This window comes from Natator depressus, chromosome 7, assembly GCF_965152275.1.
Source record: "Natator depressus isolate rNatDep1 chromosome 7, rNatDep2.hap1, whole genome shotgun sequence".
Lineage (NCBI taxonomy): Eukaryota > Metazoa > Chordata > Testudines > Cheloniidae > Natator > Natator depressus.
The window spans coordinates 94680608-94700076 of record NC_134240.1 but is presented as its reverse complement, the minus strand read 5'-3'; the positions used below and the strand labels follow the sequence as shown (position 1 = coordinate 94700076).

Genomic DNA, 19469 nt, shown 5'->3' with positions numbered 1-19469 from the left:
TAATTAGAAAAAATGCTATGTAAGTCCCATCTAGTTAGTGATTAACCTTGTCCACTCTGGAGAATAGACAGGGTTTTTTTTTCTTATCTGTCAATAGTATTTCTCCAGAGGACAACATCTGTCTGTCTAATATCCTAACCCTGCTTCCTATGTGCTTTACGGCCAATTGGCAGTACTAAAAATGCTTACTTGGTATTGTCCTGCTTCTCCAATGTATCTTGTCAGGGCACTTAGTGATAGCTTGCCGTTCCATAAATAAACATTTATTACTTCAAGATTGAGTGGGGATCCTTTATTTCTCTAACCAATTTCATTCCAATCAGGTGTGTCTCATATCTATGCTTTTAAATATTTTTTTTTACAAATATGGCTTTCACACCAGAAAGCCACTAACAGGAACCTGGAGGTAGATTATTTTGGTGCTCAAACATTTGTGTTCTCCTGGTCATTCATATCTAGTCAAGTGTGACAGAAGTGAAAACCCACCTAGGTAGAGAATGACATTGACTATTGGTGAAATATCATTTAAAGGTAAGAAAATTGTATATTCCCAGAATGGTGCTCCCTAAGAGAGGGCTAATGTGTTACTTATTGCCTCATTATGGCTGTTTATAAGATGCCAGCATATGTTTGCATAATATACTACTATTCTTGGCATAAAAGGCAGGCATAGTTCAGATATTTATTATTCCCAGATGTTTGGGTGTGTAAAACTGGTATCAACAGTGAATTATAAGAATATCACTAAACAATTTTACTTTAGTTCTTTACCAACATCATTCTCATTAGTAGCCAGACGGGGCATACAATACATATTAACGAATTTTCACATTAAAGTGAAAAGTCATTAATGCCTACAATATATATTAATCTATAATATACAGTAATATACAGATAAAATGTTTTATCTGGCACATCACCAACCGGAAAGCTCTATTAACTGGCATTTCTGATCTTCATTGAAATGCTGGTTTATAGTCTGGTTGGCACAGGGCCAGCAGGGAGTTGGGGCGCGGAAGTGAGTGTGGACCGCGGGCTCTGGAAGGGAGTTTGTGTGCAGAAAGGGGCTTGGGGTGCAGGAGGGCATGCTGGATCTGGGGGCCACTCACCTTGGGCAGCTCACCGCAAGTGGTGACCTGTCCCGGCTGCTCCTAGGCAGAGGCATGGCAGGCGGCTCGGCGTGCTCTCCCTCCCCACCCCTGCCCCGAGTGCTGGCTGCGCAGGTCCCATTGGCTGGGAGCTGTGGCCAATGGGAGTTGTGAGGGCTGCGCCTGTGTACAGAACTGCCTGCCGTGCCTCCGCCTGGGAGCAGCTGGGACAGGTCGCCACTTGCGGGGAGCCACCGGAAGTAAGCGCCCCCTTGATCCGGCACCCTATACCCCATCTCACACCCCAGCCTGCTGCCCCGAGCCCCCTCTCACACCCAAAATCTCTCCCAGAACCCATGTTTTGCACCTGCTCCTGCGCCCCAGCCCTGCCCCCCCTCTGCCCCTGCACCCAAACTCCCTACCTCTTAGTTAACTGGCATTTTTTATTTAGTGGCACCCTCCCTTCCCCCAACATGCCGGATAAAACAACTTCTACTGTACCTTCATATTTCTCATCAAAGCTACTCTGATTAAGAAAACATTTTCTTAAAAACTGGGCTTGTAAACCATTTCTAATATGAAAAGGATACATTTCCAAAAAATTGATACAATTTGAGAATTTCAGAAATAAGTAGAGAAAATAAGGATTTTGCACAGACTTATGCATATAAGAATATTGCTAATGGTGTAGTACTAAAGAAGTGGGGATGTTGGATGAAGTTGATATCAACAGTCTAGAGGATTCATAGAATCATAGAATATCAGGGTTGGAAGGGACCTCAGGAGGTCATTTAGTCCAACCCCCTGCTCAAAGCAGGACCGATTCCCCAATTAAATCTTCCCAGCCAGGGCTTTGTCAAGCCTGACCTTAAAAACTTCTAAGGAAGGAGATTCCACCACCTCCCTAGGTAACGCATTCCAGTGTTTCACCACCCTCCTAGTGAAAAAGTTTTTCCTAATATCCAACCTAAATCTCCCTCACTGCAACTTGCGACCATTACTCCTTGTTCTGTCATCTGCTACCACTGAGAACAGTCTAGAGCCATCCTCTTTGGAACCCCCTTTCAGGTAGTTGAAAGCAGCTATCAAATCCTCCCTCATTCTTCTCTTCCACAGACTAAACATCCCCAGTTCCCTCAGCCTCTCCTCATAAGTCATGTGTTCCAGTCCCCTAATCATTTTTGTTGCCCTCTGCTGGACTCTTTTCAATTTTTCCACATCCTTCTTGTAGTGTGGGGCCCAAAACTGGACACAGTACTCCAGATGAGGCCTCACCAATGTCGAATAGAGGGGAACGATCACGTCCCTCGATCTGCTGGCAATGCCCCTACTTATACATCCCAAAACGCCACTGGCCTTCTTGGCAACAAGGGCACACTGTTGACTCATATCCAGCTTCTCGTCCACTGTAACCCCTAGGTCCTTTTCTGCAGAACTGCTGCCTAGCCATTCGGTCCCTAGTCTGTAGCGGTGCATTGGATTCTTCTGTCCTAAGTGCAGGACCCTGCACTTGTCCTTGTTGAACCTCATCAGATTTCCTTTGGCCCGATCCTCCAATTTGTCTAGGTCCCTCTGTATCCTATCCCTACCCTCCAGCGTATCTACCTCTCCTCCCAGTTTAGTGTCATCTGCAAACTTGCTGAGGGTGCAATCTATACCATCCTCCAGATCATTTATGAAGATATTGAACAAAATCGGCCCCAGGACCGACCCTTGGGGCACTCCACTTGATACCGGCTGCCAACTAGACATGGAGCCATTGATCACTACCCATTGAGCCCGACAATCTAGCCAGCTTTCTATCCACCTTATAGTCCATTCATCCAGCCCATACTTCTTTAACTTGCTGGCAAGAATACTGTGGGAGACAGTGTCAAAAGCTTTGCTAAAGTCAAGGAACAACACATCCACTGCTTTCCCTTCATCCACAGAACCAGATTCAATGGTCTGCATTCTCTGAATACAGCCTTCTGAAACTTGCATTGCTGGAAGTCTCTAGTGCTATTTCTGAGAAGCTTAAATAAGCTTTTAAACTTTTTTTAAAATGTCCCACTGCATTCAATGGAACATAAGCATGAGTGTAAACTTAAACACATGCTTAAATTATTTGGGGAATTTGGGCTTTAAGTAAAAAAAGTTGCCTCACAGCCATAAATAAGGAAAGCAACACTGCTTACCAAGTAAACTTCATTTCATTGGATTCGGTGCAATTATTTTGCTCAAACAAGAGTATTGAGTATTTTCTGATAATATACATAGTGCTCAGACTTCATAATTTGCACAAGGAGTAGGGAGAATAAAGCCCTTATAGTGGACTCTAGAAGAGCCTTCCTTTTCTTTCCTGTTTCCCCTCTCTCCATAATGACAACATTTAGGCATTGCATACCATCTGGAATAAAAGTAATCTTTGCCTAGGAGTATCTGGATAACAACCACCCAGAAGAAGTAATAGCAATATAGGTAGAAACCAAGATAACCTCATTATGGAACTACAGGATCCTCTATAGCCAGTAAAACTAATACTTCTAAATAACTACAGTACTTATTTCATCCCCCTCTCCAAAACTGAGATCTAGGACACTTGCCAGGGAAGTGTCACTCAAAAGAATACCAATTAAATAAAATTAAGTAACCTGTAACTTGCCTGCATCTTTTCTTGTCTTTCCCCATCCCTCCCACTTCTGTTTTTTTCTTATTCTCCCCCTGTGCTTATCTGATTCACTAAGTCACAGATAATTGTGGTATTTCTCTTGTCTGGTATTTACTTTGTTACATCCTTTTCTTTGCTGCTTTTCTCTGAAACAGCATTTCCATTCCTATGATTCTTGTCACCTCTTCATCCATTCTGTTGCCCCTATTGCTTGCGCTTTCTCTCCTGTGGTAAGCCTTTCCCCTTTGCTACCCTTCTTAAATTCTCTCAACTTTCCTGCTCCAGTCAATGTTCTTTCTTTCCTTCCTCCCTCTCCTTCTCCCTGCAAGTAATGAGAAAGTACAGGATGTCTTTCTGCTCCCCTACTAACTTTTATGTTTCATATTTACTCTCCACATCACTGGAGCCTTAAGGGTGGATGCTATTGCTAAAGATGAATATGGGGGACTGGGCCATCTTCTTCTTTCCCTTGCCAGCTATTCATTAGCTCCTCGCTGTGGTCAGAACCACTTGATATATGGAGCAGAGGAAGCAGTCAGATGAACAAAAGGAGGAGAGGTAGCATCAGCTTTCTGTGCAGCAACTTTGAGTTCCTTTAGGGGCAGCAGACTGCAAGTATCAGTGAGGAAGGTTTCCTCTCTGCCCTAGCAGCTGCTCTGATGTAGAACAGAGTAGCACGGCCTCAGAGGGAAATGTGGGGAAGTTGGCATCACAGTATTTGTCAACTTGAAAGACACTCTGAGACCAAGCAGCACTCCCAGACTGTCTTGAGAGTTTCTCCAATTCTGGCAGCTTTATCCCATGACTGAATTTGAAATGTTAACACCTGTATTAGTTTTAAAGCCTCTCTCCAGGAGGAGGTCATAAGCACAGTTCAAAGACATGTCAGAAGTATCATTGTATGGAGAGAGGAACAAAAATGGTAGCCGTTAGGGACATCAAAAATCCTTCATATCAAATGTTGACCACTTTTCAAATGAGGGTCCTGCAGCTCAGTTAGTGTCTTGTTTTTGCTGTCTGGCGAACTTGGAGAAGTTGCCTCCTTTTTAAATTAGTTTTAGAGAGTGATGTTTTTATGCAGCTGACTCCTCTTAACTATTTAAATAGCTTTCATCAGCTTTTTTTTTTTTAAACAAGATTAAGAAACAGAATTGTGGATGAGCTGTGGATGAGTTTTGTATGTGTCAGGCTCAAGAATACTGGTGATGGCAAAATTTGAAAATGAAACTTAACCTGATCAGGTTGGATCACATTGACCTGTAGTGAAGTTAGCTATGCTTTTTTTGCGCAATGTGCTACATGTGGTGTTTGGTAGAGAGAATCTAACACATGAAAATGCATGTTAAGCGCAAACTACAAAAACATAGCACTTTAAAAAGTTATTGTTGACTGCACATCTTAACAGTTAATACAAAGTTTATACAGTTCACTTTTTAAAGGGATGTTTAAAAGGTATTAGGCCAAAGTATTTACCTACCTTGATGGCTGCCTCATGGTGAAAGTCAGTATACCTGCAGGATTCCAGGTATGAATATAATGTGGCTCCTTCCCCCAAGGCTACTGATCTTTGGTCTGATGAGAATGTTTGTTTGTTTTTAGCATGTGTGACTTACATCAAACGGTTGGGACTGCAGGTAGTAAACCTCTGTTATAGTCATGAAACTCCAAAGTAAATATTCATAAATTATAACCTAGGAAGTACCAGCCCCTATGAAGAACAGTAAATATTCTCTTGCATTTGTACAATAACATTTCTTTATACTAGGGTGATGGTCAAGTATAAACATCTAGCTTGAGAAACAAGCTACAGCTTTTAGTGATACAACATGCCACTGGTGTAAATTAAATTGTCAACAAGTATTAAAAACAAAATAATGTTTTTACTTCAAAATAATTCTGACATTTCTGTTGTCAATGTTGTGTAACTTGTTTCACAGAAGTACAAGAAACTTTGATGAAAACTTTAAGGTAAGACCTATAATGCTAGTGTCAAGATAGATCAGGATTTCTGCTCTTTGTAGGCTAGGCAGTAGAGCCCTGCATGGAACTATTCTTTAATCCCGCTCCTGCTATTATGCCAGCAGGCCTGTGGGACCCACAGGATCCCAGTCGTGCTGCAGGGCTCTACACTAGTCTCATGCAGGGCTCTACTAGGCAGTGTCCCTTTCATTATTTCTGTCATGCTGCAAAGAATCTTTGTATTGTGATAAGCAAGAAGATTGCAAACAGATATACTCCAGATATACTTTTTTCCCCTTCCTGTGAAAGCTAATTTGAATTACGATTTTTTCGGTGTATTTCAGAAGTTTAGAATCCATTTATCTTGTTGTTGTGCAAAGATTTTTCTATGGGGAGTTACCAGTGAACACTAGCTGGAATAAAATGTCTAAGCCCAATGCCTTTAAAATGTGTGCATTTAGTTTAAGGTACTTTTTATCAAAACATCAGTAGACACTTTATTTTTAGAAATGTATTGTCTCATAACTTTTTTTCTCTGATTTTATTTTCAGTGGGTCTCTCTGAAACTTCTTTTGTCTCGGTATGGTAAGCCATTGAAAGACTATGAACTCTGGGCATTATGTCATGAATGCTTATTTACTCTACAGACTTACATGGATTATCCAGGTAGTGCCTTTGGGGCCTCTAAATACTCTATATGTATATTCATTTGCATAGATTATTGTTGAATATATATCAGTATTTTTCACTGTATATACCTATTTAAATGTTTCTTCTGCAACTCAAATGAAACCTGAAATTTTAAAATACCGCGGTTCACTTCAGTTATAGAGGCTGTGATTTTAAATTTTTAGTATACTTGGAGTTAAGTTTCATGCATTTCATGGGAAGAATATCTCTCTTTTTTACTGAACTTTTGGTATGTCTGAGGAAATGTATAAAGTAAAGAGATTAATTTCCCTGGGTGAGTCTCTGTGCTGTACCTTTAACAAGCCCATGAGGACCTCTAAGTTCCAGCAGCCTCCTGGGATTTCATAGTGTTCAGAATCTCCACAGTACTGTGTGCTGAGGAAATTTTCCCTGCCATCACCACCAGGTACCCTGGGATCTGACACTGGGGAAATCTTCCCACAGCGGAAACATGAGCATTTAAGGCCCATTTTTACTGCTGTGCCCTTTGGCATAAAGAGGCTGCAGTGGGAGGTGAGGATTTCATGTGTGTCCTGAATATTAGTAGGAATCTTGAACATGTTTGGTCCTTCTTACACTAATGATAAACCTGAAGAAGCTCTAATATAAAGAGAGTTTGTTTTTTTGCTTTGCTTTCTGTTTGTTTTAAAAATTTTGCCTAAGAATATTTGTTAAATCAGTAGCGAATGAATATAAACAAATCACTAGCAAAATAAAAGAATTCATAGCATTTTTTAGGATTGCGTTGGTTCAGCCATCTTTATCTTTCTTATAGTATAAAAATATTACAAGGGAAATTAGCTGTAAAAGTAGATTTTTGTGCACTTTAAGCTATGCAGCTCTTAAACTTTAGCTATGCTTCTCCTGGTATTTCAGCACCATGGTGCATGCCCCTGGTGTTTGGAAAGACTCCAAATGACTGCATATAATAGGCCAAATTCTAATTTAATATGCCTAGCAAACCTCTGCTACTGCACATATACATTTATCTGGAGCAGCTGAGTTTCAACATACTGATACAATCTGAGATCTGAACTTTGTCTAGCATTTGAAAATTTAAAACTGTTTAAATAAATATTAAAGTTGTGACACAAACCAATAAATGGGAGTGTATCCTTTCTAGCATCATCATTTTTGGGTCTTCTGCCATTCAGTGTGAAACTTTTGAGCTGAATATTATTGTTCAATTTAGAATAGTTTGGATAAGGGGGTGTGTATGTGTGAGAGTGTGAGAGAGAGAGCGCGCGCGTATATATGACAGGTTTCAGAGTAGCAGCCATGTTAGTCTGTATTCGCAAAAAGAAAAGGAGGACTTGTGGCACCTTAAAGACTAACAAATTTGTCTGAGCATAAGCTTTCGTGAGCTACAGCTCACTTCATCGGATGCATCCACTGATCCTCAGATCAATTTGTTAGTCTTTAAGGTGCCACAAGTCCTCCTTTTCTTTTTAGAGTATATATGTACACTCATTATAGAACCGCTTTAGGTTTCATTTGCTACTTAATGAAAAACTCTTAATCTTATTGATTTTTTTGAATACCCCCTTCCCAGCACAATCTTAAGAATGATTCATTGTACCCATTCTTGAGTCTTTTTTAAATGTGTATTTTTTAACCTACTTTGTCTTAATTATGGCAGTGAAAGACTGATAAAATGAGGAATGATGACTGTTTAAATGACAATAGGAATCTGTCTGGCTTGATTAACTGTTCATTTCCAGACTTTAAAAAATAGGTTTCTGTAATTAAATTCATTTTACCAAAGCTTTTTTTTTCCTTTTCAAATTTGGGAATGGTTTTTAAGTACAGGATCTCATTTCAAATTAAGCTTATCCGATATATGCCAGACAGTACATGAAATCATTATGTGAAATCCTATACAGTAAATAGTACTTGCACAGTATACTCCAGTTTGGTACTAGTATGTTGAATGAGGGTGTTGGGTATATTAGATTTCTATACATATTATGTGCCCCCCTCCTCAGGTTATCTATTTTGATGTTAACCTGCCTGACTGCCAGAAGCTCAAAAGAGGCTGTTGAGGGAGAAACAGAAGGAAATGAAAAAATAACACAGATAAGAGCTCTTTGATGAAACAATGGATGGGCTTTCAATGGGGATGAAACTACCTGACTTGCTCCTTCCAGGCTAGAATGGTTTACTGTTCCCAAGGGTAAAGCCTGGGATGAAAGACAGTGTATCTAAGGCCATGTCTACACTACCACTTATGTTGCTCAGGGGTATGAAAAAAAACAATCCCTTGAGCAACCTAAGTATTGCACAGCGCTATGTTGGTGGGAGAGAGCTCCCACCGACATAGCTACCACCTCTCGTTGGGGTGGTTTAATTATGTCGATGGTCAGTATAGAGCAACTATGCGAGAGATCTTACTGTGGTGTAGCTGCATCAGTCCAGCTGTGCTGTTCTAAGGTCTCTCGTGTAGACATACCCTAAATCTCGAAGACCCTATAAAAGGGAGGTGTTTTGGATAGCTAGGGGAGACACCCAGGGTGTCAGTGAAAGCTGACACACACACATGCTGAGAGCAAGCCAGGTTGTTTTCTCCCTGCCAGGAATGGAGTTAGCTGGGCTGAGGGGAACTTACAATGGCCTCTTGTTTTTATTCTTTTCTCTCTATATTTTGTACCTTTGGTGAGAGAATAAATAAAGCTTTGTTTTGAAGATGCTGTTTGTGTCACTGCACACAAGACACAGGCTTCTGAAGGGAAACTCTTACAGCTGCCAAAACAGAGTTGGGGCTGTGTCAACACAGTGGAGAACTAGCGGGGCAGCAGCCCAGAGATCCAGTCTGAGTGGTTGGTCTGTGTAGTTCCATCCAAAGTGAGGTGCTGGAAGCCAGACCTGTCATCTAAGGTGTGCACTCGAGAGGCACAGTTTGCCGTGTAGCCATGACAGTTACGTAGAAGAAGAATAAACTTTTGTTGGCATGTGCGGGCCCACCTAAATTTGCAGCTTAGTGCTTAACTGACGTAGTCTTGAAGTGCAGTGGAAGAAAGCTATGCTGCTGATTGAAAGTAAATGCTAGGTCATGGGTGTTCACAATTATTAAAATACTTACCTTAGAACTTAACATGTAAATAGCTTATGGCCATGATCCCACAAGCTACTTCACATTTGTAAACCCCCATTGACTGCAGTTGAGACTTGCATGGGGATGGGGTTGCCCACACAGCAGCTTGCAGGATTGGGGCCCACGTTAATAAAGAGATGTACATCTGGACCACTGTGACAAAATAAATAGCATATGTATAAAGGACCGTATGTGATTGTGACACTGAAGTATTAGAGTCTGTTGTAATTCAGACAAGGAAAGAGTGAATTTGCATATGCAGCTGGAAAAGGACATTGCCAACCTGAAAATAACTTTTCCATATGAAAATGTTGAACCAGTAATCCATAAGGCTATAACTATAACTGAAATAAATTACAAGAAAAAGTTAGTGTGTTTTTCCCCTGTAGCTTCAATTTGTTTACTTTGACAGCACATTCAGTATAATAGAGTACACTGGTTTGTTGGTCAGTTTCCTTCTTGTCTCTTGCATGAGAGTGATGACACACTTACATACTGCTCTAGGGCAGCTGGTATAGCTCTTCCTGTAGTTCTGCAACAGGGTGTTTAGCACCAGAGCAGAACTGAATCTGAAAGAAAAGAGACTGCAGGCAGGTGTGTTCATAGGGAGAGAGAGCAATAGTGAACTGAGTTGGTTTGATGGGGACCTTCTTGAGTTTAACCAAAAGACTGTTCTAAACACACATGATTCTGCTGTCTTACTAATATAGTAAAAGTTGTGTTTTCTGGCACTTTATAAACCAGAAAACTCTAGAAACTGGCATTTCGGGGTACCAGATCTGGGCGGCGCTCACCTTGGCGGCTCCCCACAAGCAGCGACATGTCTCTGCCACTCCTAGGCAGAGGCATGGCCAGGTGGCTTTGTGTACTGCCTCTGCCCGCAGGCACTGCACCTGCAGCTCCCATAAGCTGTGGTCCCCGGTCAATGGGAGCTGCAGAGCCAGCGGGCAGGGTAGGGCAGTACGCAGAGCTGTCTGGCTGTCCCTCTGCCTAGAAGCAACAGGGACATGTTGCTGCTTGCAGGGAGCTGCCTGGCACCCCAAAACCCTTCCTGCACCCCAACCTCGTGCCCCAAGCCCCCTCCCGCACCCAAACTCCCTCCTAGAGCCCGTGTCCTGCATCCCCTCCCATGCCCCAGCCCCGAAGCCCCTTAGTTATTTGGAATTTTTGCCTAACTGGCAACCACTGTTCCCCCAACATGCTGGATAACTTGTCTTTTACTGTACTTAAAAACAAAAACAAAACAAAAAAAAACCTTAATGACACACTGTATACAGGATACTCTTGTTATAAAATTGATTTTTTAATTATTTTTTTCAAAAATCAGTATCCCTTTTCATTTTAATGCTTCCTGCCTTTCCCAATGCTGTCCTATGAGTAGGCTGCCCTTCTTGAGTATATCGATAAGGCCATCTTTTCCTCCTCCAGATTCCTTCTCAAATCCACTTTCCAAATAATTAGCTAACTAAGAATGATTGAGGTAGCTCAAGTGCATTTAAAACACCCTCTAAATTTATGTATTTCGAACCTGACCCTACACTAGGATCTGGTACTATGGATCCCTGTATGCACATTGAGTCCTTTACTGGGACTTCAATTATTTCCTTTCCTCTTATCCTTTATATGTTGCTTCTGGGCTTTGGCCCAGATCTTATGATTGGATACATGCAGGAAGATCTTTCCACTCTTGCAGAGCCCTCCTGACTTCAGTGAGGCTGCAGGGTTGCCCTGCATGGATCCAACTGAAGGTTCAGGGCCTTAAAATCTAAACTCGTTGGGGCAAGGACAACATCTTGTTGTGTTTCTAAATCACCTAACACAATGAGGTCCTAGTCCTGATGGTGCTCCTGGGCACTGCCTCAGCTGATATAATAAGTAATGGCCCTCCACTCCAGGAAAGCATCCCTCTTCAGGATAGTACCAAAGGATTTGATTTATATCCTATTGAAGACAATGGGACTTAAGCATGTACTTACAGTTAAGCACAGTTTAAGTGCTCTCCTGAATTGAAGCCAATAATCTTTAATTTCCTCATTGTACTGTCTTAACCTGCTCTTCATGGATTTCTTGTTAACTAAAGAAGGACTTTTTCACATTTTTCTCAGAACATATTCAAACTTCTCTTTTTTTTTTTTTAGAATTTATATCATGTAAATTTATTACCCTAATACTTTTTTCATTGGAAAAGAGTTTATTTGATGCTTGCCACTGAGACAGAACCACATTAATCAGATGGCTTATCATATCAAAGCACATTAAGTCAGTCTGTGCTTTAAAGATATCTAATGGAGAGAGAGTTTTACTCATCTGTTTTGCATGGTTGAGTTTTTATAAAATGATCTTACATTCTTAATGTTAAATACAGGAAAATTAATTTCTTGAGATTTCACCTCAGTTAAAATATTTATACAACTCAAGTATTTTTTTAAACAGAGTAGGGCTGAGGGTCTGGGCCAGCAAATGCTTATGCAAGTGAGAATCTTCTTCAATTAGCCTACTTAGGTAAGTAAAGCTACTTGTGCACAAGTGTTTTCAGGATTGGGCTCTATATCTTAAAATTCCCAGAGGAGTCCTGGATCTGGCTTGCTGCCAAACATGCCTTCAATTCCTTTCCAGATAATGGCCCTTCTAGCTCTGTGTTCAATCTCCTTGACAATATTGCCTCTGCAATTATTGTCAGCAGTCCCAGTTAATTTCACTTTAGAGGGACTTTAGTTGAGCATTTGTTACATTTAATCTCCACTGTATTGTCACTTCAAGGTTTTTTGGGGGAAAAATTCTCGTAGATTAGTAATTTCATACCTTCATGTTTACCTTGTGAGGAGACTAGGGCAGATCCAGCCAGAGCTGCTGCTTTTGTTCTTGTCTGACATCACTCTTCTGCACTACATGAAAAGAAAAGTTACATACAGTATTGTTATGTTATTACGAAGTTCTTTCTAGTCCTAAAGTCCAACTTTGTCTTGCTTTCTTGTTTTTATTCTGCAGTAATAGGACGTCTTTACCTGCAGGTCTGGGTAATTTAATCTTCTTACTTTTTATTAGCCAGTTTGTGTCTCAACTTTAGTTTTTATTTAACTATATCACACACAAACTTAATCTGTTACATCATTCATGAGACTGTTAATATTAAATATTTTTCAAACAAATTCAGTCATAATTATCCGTGATAGAATTCATTCTGCAAAGGATGCACTTTGGTATAGCTATGATTCTCTTGTGACCTGTTTTGCAGTGTTTTTATGTTTGGACTGTGTGCTGATTGACTGCCATGGAAATGTTCTCTTTGCTGCTCCAAAAGATGAAGGTAAAATAGTAATAAAAGCAATTTTTCCTTCTTGTTATGAAAGAGAGGAAAGCAAATACGTGACCTCTTCGGTTTTGGTTTCTCTTCTCTTTTTTTTAGGATTTTATGATACATTTTATCTGGCTCCTGAAATTGAAGAAGTGGATTTTGTTACTGAAAAGGTAATGTCATATGATTTGAGGCACGTATGTGAGTCTCTTACATGTGAGTAAAAAGAAAAGGAGGACTTGTGGCACCTTAGAGACTAACAAATTTATCTGAACATAAGATTTCGTGAGCTACAGCTCACTTCATTGGATGCATCTGATGAAGTGAGCTGTAGCTCACGAAAGCTTATGCTCAAATAAATTTGTTAGTATTTCCCAAGTATTGAAGTGTGAACCCCAAAAACCAATTTTCAAATGCACTTCCACAAAGCTTGATTGCTTTTAATCCACTTACAATGGAAATGGCACTGGAGGCTACAGCTTTCTAAATTATTCATTTGATGCAGAAAGAAGCACTTCAAAGCTTGGGCTTCAGCCTAGAGTCTCTATGTGAGTATTCTACTGGCAGAACTGTGCTGGTATAATTATACTGCTATCGGTATACTGGTAGAACTCCGTGTGTGGACATTTACGCCAAAATAAGTGTCCAGGTGTGGAGTTATATCAGTACAATGAGAGTAGTATAATTGTACCAGCATAGTTCTGCTGATAAATTTCTCCATGTAAAGAAGTCCTAAGGAACTCTCAACCCAAAGATGATGATAGTAATGAAGAGCACTATGAGTGCTACTTATTATCTTCATAACAGTTGCAAACAAGTAAGTACTGTATTTTCTGTGAGATTTGTCACCATCTTTTGTCCTTCCACCACAATCATAGGTTCACCCAATGTTGAGCACAAGATATGGCTTGGTCTGTAGCCCTGGCGAGATCTTTACTGGTGTGTGGCTACACCCCCATGTTCATCCTTATAAAATGATTGTGTGGTATCCAATGCAAAGAATCTGTTGGACTCTCTAGTGAGTCACCCCCCTTCCTTTGGCAAGTTTGGGACTGCAGTGAGGTAATGCTCACCTGACTCTGAAGTGGGGGGTGGGGGAGCCAAGAGGGAAGAACGAACATGATAAAAGGGAGAGACATTTGCCATGCTCTCTCTCTCTCTCTTACACCCACATCTACAGACACCATCACCCCAAGCATCTGAAGTACTGATCAAAGGGGAGAGCCTGGCTGAAGAGCAGCCAGCCAGCCTGTGGTGAGAAGCATCTAAGTTTGTAAGGGCATTGAAAGTGTTAAGATCAGCTTAGAATGTGTTTTGCTTTTATTTCATTTGACCAAATCAGGCTTCTTATGCTTTGACTTATAATCACTTAAAATCTATCTTTATAGTTAATCAATTTGTTTGTTCACTCTCCCTGAAGCAGTGTGTTTGGTTTGAAGTGTGTCAGAGACTTCTTGGGATAACAAACCTGGTACATATCAATTTCTTTGTTAAATTGATGAACTCATATAAGCTTGCTGTGTCCAGCAGATATAACTGAACGCTGCAAAATGGCAATTGGTTCTTGTTGTGATAAACTGAAAACCTGGACAGCACCAATATTAATGTAGCTTCGATCTGGGCCAGATCCTTGGCCTGGGGAGCAATGCGTAGGTCGTTGGCATAGATAAAACTTCTTGTGCTGTGATGGATTGGTTGATCGTTCATGTAGATGTTGAAAAGTATTGGAGAGAGTACACTCCCTTGTGATATGGCATTTTTTTGTTGCCACCATTGGCTCCGCTTCCCACATAGTTCAACATACAATCCTGTACTAAAGACAACATTTTTATCAGTCATAATGAGGTGGTAATCTTTCTTCATGCTGTACACTTTAGTGAGGAGCCTACAGTGATTCACTGTGTCATATGCTGCTGATAGGTCGACAACAGTGGTGTTGGAACTATTTTTATAGTGTGGGTGCTGAAAGTCATTGAACAAAACTGTAAACCTGTATATCATGGAAACCACTTCAAGTTAGTGGGTGCTACCACACTCCCAGCATGCCTAGTTCCAATACGGCCCTTTTACCATACCATTTTCAAAGCCATCTTTAATATTTTGAGTGATGTTCAGCACTTGATTGGTGCATGACTTGCCTGGGTGGAATTTGCTTCGCTCTGGAATTAGGTGCTTTTCAACAGGTCGTGATAGATGGTTTACAATTAGATGCTCATATGGTTTGTAGAAATGACATTGTAGTGATACAGGCCTGAAGTTCTTCAGCTCCGTTGCATACTTTCAGAAGTGCCACAATACGTGCTTGTCAACAGATCTTGGGGACTTAATATGAAGCTGAGTATGTGCTAAACAACTTGATTAACTAGTTCTTTGTTGCTGGTCTGAAGTGTTTGATTTGTTCAGTACAGATGTCACCTAGATTGGTGGCTTTGCCATTCTTGAGGGCGTTAATTCTGGAGGTTAATTTCAGTCATGTGCCCTAAAATTATAATTATAATTTTATTATCACCTTGTCGTCTTGCCACTCAAACCACATCTTGGGTTGTTTGTTTGGTGACCTGCCATTCTCTAGGAGTTGGTGTGTGACCTGGTCTGCAATAACATTGTAGTGCTGCTCTGCTTCCTTCGATCATTAGTTATTCATACTTTCTTGCTGCTTTGGGTCATGTTCAAACTGTCTATGAGACTCTGCCATGACTTCTGCTTTTCCTCCTTTAGTACAGAGACCAGTTCTTTGCTGGCTGTGATGGTATCCTCAGCAAATAGGTCCTCTTCAAACTTCTATTTGTATTTTGCATACCGATCCAATAACTCAGATGTTAATCCTGTCATATAATTTGTATTGCAGTCTTGTGGAATATGTTTCCTTGCGACAGTGTGCACCACAGTGACAAACTGATAATAATTTTCTGGTATTGGTTCTATCTTTTTTACAGTGGCATTGAGGTCGTTGTTGAAGCCCTTCCCTTCAGCTTTCTTAAAGTTAAAGCTATGCTGGAATGGTACTGAGTTAGGTGTTATAGGTGCATTGACCTGGATGGCAATAGGCTGGTGCTGCGAATGTGGAACCAGACCCATATTAAGTTTTTGTTACACGAGCCAGCTATGTTGTTGCATGACAAATACCAGATCAGGGAGGTAGCCCCTTTTCCATCAGCTACTGTTGAAAGAACTGGAAGGCTTGGGGTCATGAATTAAGTTCAAGTTGAGTGCATCTGCCCACAGTTCAATTAATTTACCATTTTTATCAGTTACACTATAGCCCTGTTTGACTCTGTGACTGTTAATCACTGGTGATCACCCATGTTTTGTCATGTTTGAGGTTACGTGGGCTAGCAACCGTGAATTGTTTGCATGGCAGTTTGTAACCAGACATAATGAAAATGCCATCAATGTCTACAGTCAGGACTTCAGTGTCATTGGTGAGATAGGTACATAAATAGCACTGTGGTATTCCTCTGTGAGGTAGGTAAGCAAATGGGGGTAGGTGTAAGAAACAGACACATAAAAAGTCAGTGGCAAGAAACTCAAGTGTTCATAGGCCATTCCCAGTCCCAGGCACTTATCAGATTATGACCTATTGTTTTAAAGTGCAGGTCTGCTGTGAAAAGTGATGGTAAAAATAGCTCAGTGGATTTGTTTTATTGTTTTCAATAATATCTGTAATCCGTGAGCTCAGATAACAAGTAAGATGTGCATTTCTGATTGTAATACTGCACACTCTTACCTGACTCTGAGAATCAAAATTAGTTCCTTCCATATTATGAATCAACAGTAATAAAAGGTGATGCAGTTCAATTTATGCTTTTCACTGACACCTATGCAAACCCATTGCCTTCAATTCTGAGGTGCAAGATGGCATAGAATCTGCAGTTCATACTGTTTTGTCTCCACCATTCTAACAGACAGCTGCAGCGGCACAGGAGCCAGCAGACAGAGCTGTAAACAGGGGAGTTTGAGTGGGAGTTCTGCTGGAGGAGAAGGTAGGCTGGTAGGGGCAGTGTGCTGGGAGAGAAGCTGAGCCCTGATTAGAGGGTGGGGCTTCTCTGAGTAGGGGTCCTATAAAGGTAGCTAGCCAGCCAGTCAAGCAGCGGCATAGACAGCTGCAGCCTGCACAGAAGCCAGCAAACAGAGCTGTAAACAGGGGAGCTTGAGGGGAAGATTAAGAGAGCCAGGCAGAGGAACAGACAGGCTAGTGAAGGGAGTGTGTGGTGTTCTGGCAGTGTTGTAGTGCTCGTTGGGGGTTTGTTTTGCTGTGGGTGGTGGTGTTTTGGTTTGGTTTGTGTTTCCCAGACTAACAGGACTTAGGTGAGAAGGCTGTGACAGATACAGAGGCAGCAGCGATAGTGACCCAAGTAGTGGAAGACACAATGAAGATGACTGGATGTAGAAGCTGCGGCATGTACATGATCCTGGAGGGGATACCTGAAAAGAGTTTCGTCTGCATGAAGTGCCGCCTGATAGAGCTGACGGAAGAAAAGATCCGAGGATTGGAGATGGAGGTGGAAACTCTGGTTGAGTTTAGAAGGGGGTTCGAGCGGATGATGGAGCAAAGAAATAAGGAGGCTGAAGGGAAAAGCTCAGACTTGCAGATGGAAGCAGGACCAAAGAACTCCGAGGGGAGACTGCTGGGTGAGGAAAGTGGATAGTGGAAGCATATGATTAAGAGAACCAGGCAGAGGAAAAGAGGATCTAGTGAAGGAGAAATAGAGCTCAGGAACAGGATTGTGGAGTTGGAAAATGAAGAAGGGGCACAGCAGGTGGTCACTGAAGGTGAGAGGGCAAGGAAGAAGAGAAGAGCAGCTCATTCTATAGGAAGAGGGGAAGAGTCAATGGAGATGATAACACCAAATATGAGCCCCAGGAGGGTTGGGTTGCAGAGAATTGCAAGGGACAATAGGAATTGAGAGGACTTGCAGCCAGAGGGAACAGGGAATAGACTGAGAGCATCGCACCATCACCAGGAAAAGGCAAGTCTACGTGATTGGGGACTCCTTACTGAGAAGAATAGACAGGCCTGTAACCAGAGCTGATCCAGAGAATGAAAGGGTATGCTGTCTGCCGGGTGCTTATATATGGGATATGGAGCTGAGGCTGAAGAGGATCCTAATGGGAGCGGGAAAGAATCCACTGATTGTCCTTCATGTTGGAACAAATGATATGGCTAGATTCTTGCTGGAACGTATCAAGGGAGACTATGCGAGACTGGGGAAGACGCTTAAGGAAATCGAGGCTCAGGTGATCTTCAGTGGGATTCTGCCTCTTCCTACTAAAGGGCAATAAAAGTGTGATAAGATTATGATGATCAACAGATGGCTCAGGCAGTGGTGCTATAAGGAGGGCTTTGGGATGTATTTGGGAAGCATTGATGGACAGAGGACTTGTTCTCTCGGGATGGACTTCACCTGAGTAGGGAGGGAAATAGACTTCTAGGATGGAGGCTGGCACAACTGATTAAGAGAGCTTTAAACTAGGAATTTGGGGGAGATGGTTGGGAGATGTCCAGGTAATCTCCATACTGGATTTTAACATTGAGAGGGAAGAAAACTAAGTAAGAGAGGATACAGCCGTGGGTAGGAGAATGGACATAAGGAGGAAGGATAGTGTAGATATCAGTCTAATAGGTGATACTGGCAGTAGAATGTCTGAGCCTAATTGGGTGAAGAAGGTGCGTGAGGCCAAACAGCAAAAATTAAGATGTTTGTACACCAATGCGAGGAACCTCAGTACCAAAATGGAGGAGCCAGAGTTACTGGTGCAGGAAGTGAAACCAGATATTATAAGGATAACAGAAACATGGTGGAATAGTAGTCATGACTGGACTACAGGTATTGAAGGGTATGTGCTGTTTAGGAATGACAGAAATTAAGGCAAAGGTGTTGGAGTAGCATTTTATGTCAATGATGAGGTAGACTGTAAAGAAATAAGAAGTGATGGAATGGATAAGACAGAGTCTGTCTGGGCAAAAATCACATTGGGGAAGAAAGCTACGAGAGCCTCCTGTGGGACAGTGCTTGGGGTGTGCTATAGACCGCCGGGATCCGATTTGGATATGGATAGAGACCTCTTTAATGTTTTTAATGAAGTAAATACTAATGGGAATTGTGTGATCATGGGAGACTTTAACTTCCCAGATATAGACTGGAGGACAAGTGCTAGTAATAATAATAGGGCTCAGATTTTCCTGGGTGCGATAGCTGATGCCTTCGTTCACCAAGTAGTTGCTGAACCAACAAGAGGGGATGCCATTTTAGATTTGGTTTTGGTGAGTAGTGAGGACCTCATAGAAGAAATGGTTTTGGGGGACAACCTTGGTTCGAGTAATCATGAGCTAATTCAGTTCAAACTAAATGGAAGGATAAACAAAAATAGATCTGTGACTAGGGTTTTTGATTTCAAAAGGGCTAACTTTAAAAAATGAAGGAAATTAGTGAGGGAAGTGGATTGGACTGAAGAACTTGTGGATCTAAAGGCAGAGAAGGCCTGGAATTACTTCAAGTCAAGGTTACAGAAACTATCGGAAGCCTGCATCCCAAGAAAGGGGAAAAAACTCATAGGCAGGAGTTGTAGACCAAGCTGGATGAGCAAGCATCTCAGAGAGGTGATTAAGAAAAAGCAGAAAGCCTACAAGGAGTGGAAGATGGGAGGAATCGGCAAGGAAAGCTACCTTATTGAGGTCAGAACATGTAGGGATAA

The 19469-nt window shown here is 41.5% G+C and overlaps 1 protein-coding gene across 1 annotated transcript in view; it reads left to right on the top strand.

Moving 5' to 3' along the window:
* Positions 1 to 19469, top strand: part of KNDC1 (kinase non-catalytic C-lobe domain containing 1) — a 120052-nt gene that overhangs the window by 40011 nt on the left and 60572 nt on the right. The window contains exons 7-9 of the mRNA XM_074959106.1: positions 6249 to 6363; positions 12714 to 12785; positions 12885 to 12946. Coding sequence (XP_074815207.1) covers positions 6249 to 6363; positions 12714 to 12785; positions 12885 to 12946 — 249 coding nt within the window. The remainder of the gene's footprint in view (positions 1 to 6248; positions 6364 to 12713; positions 12786 to 12884; positions 12947 to 19469) is intronic.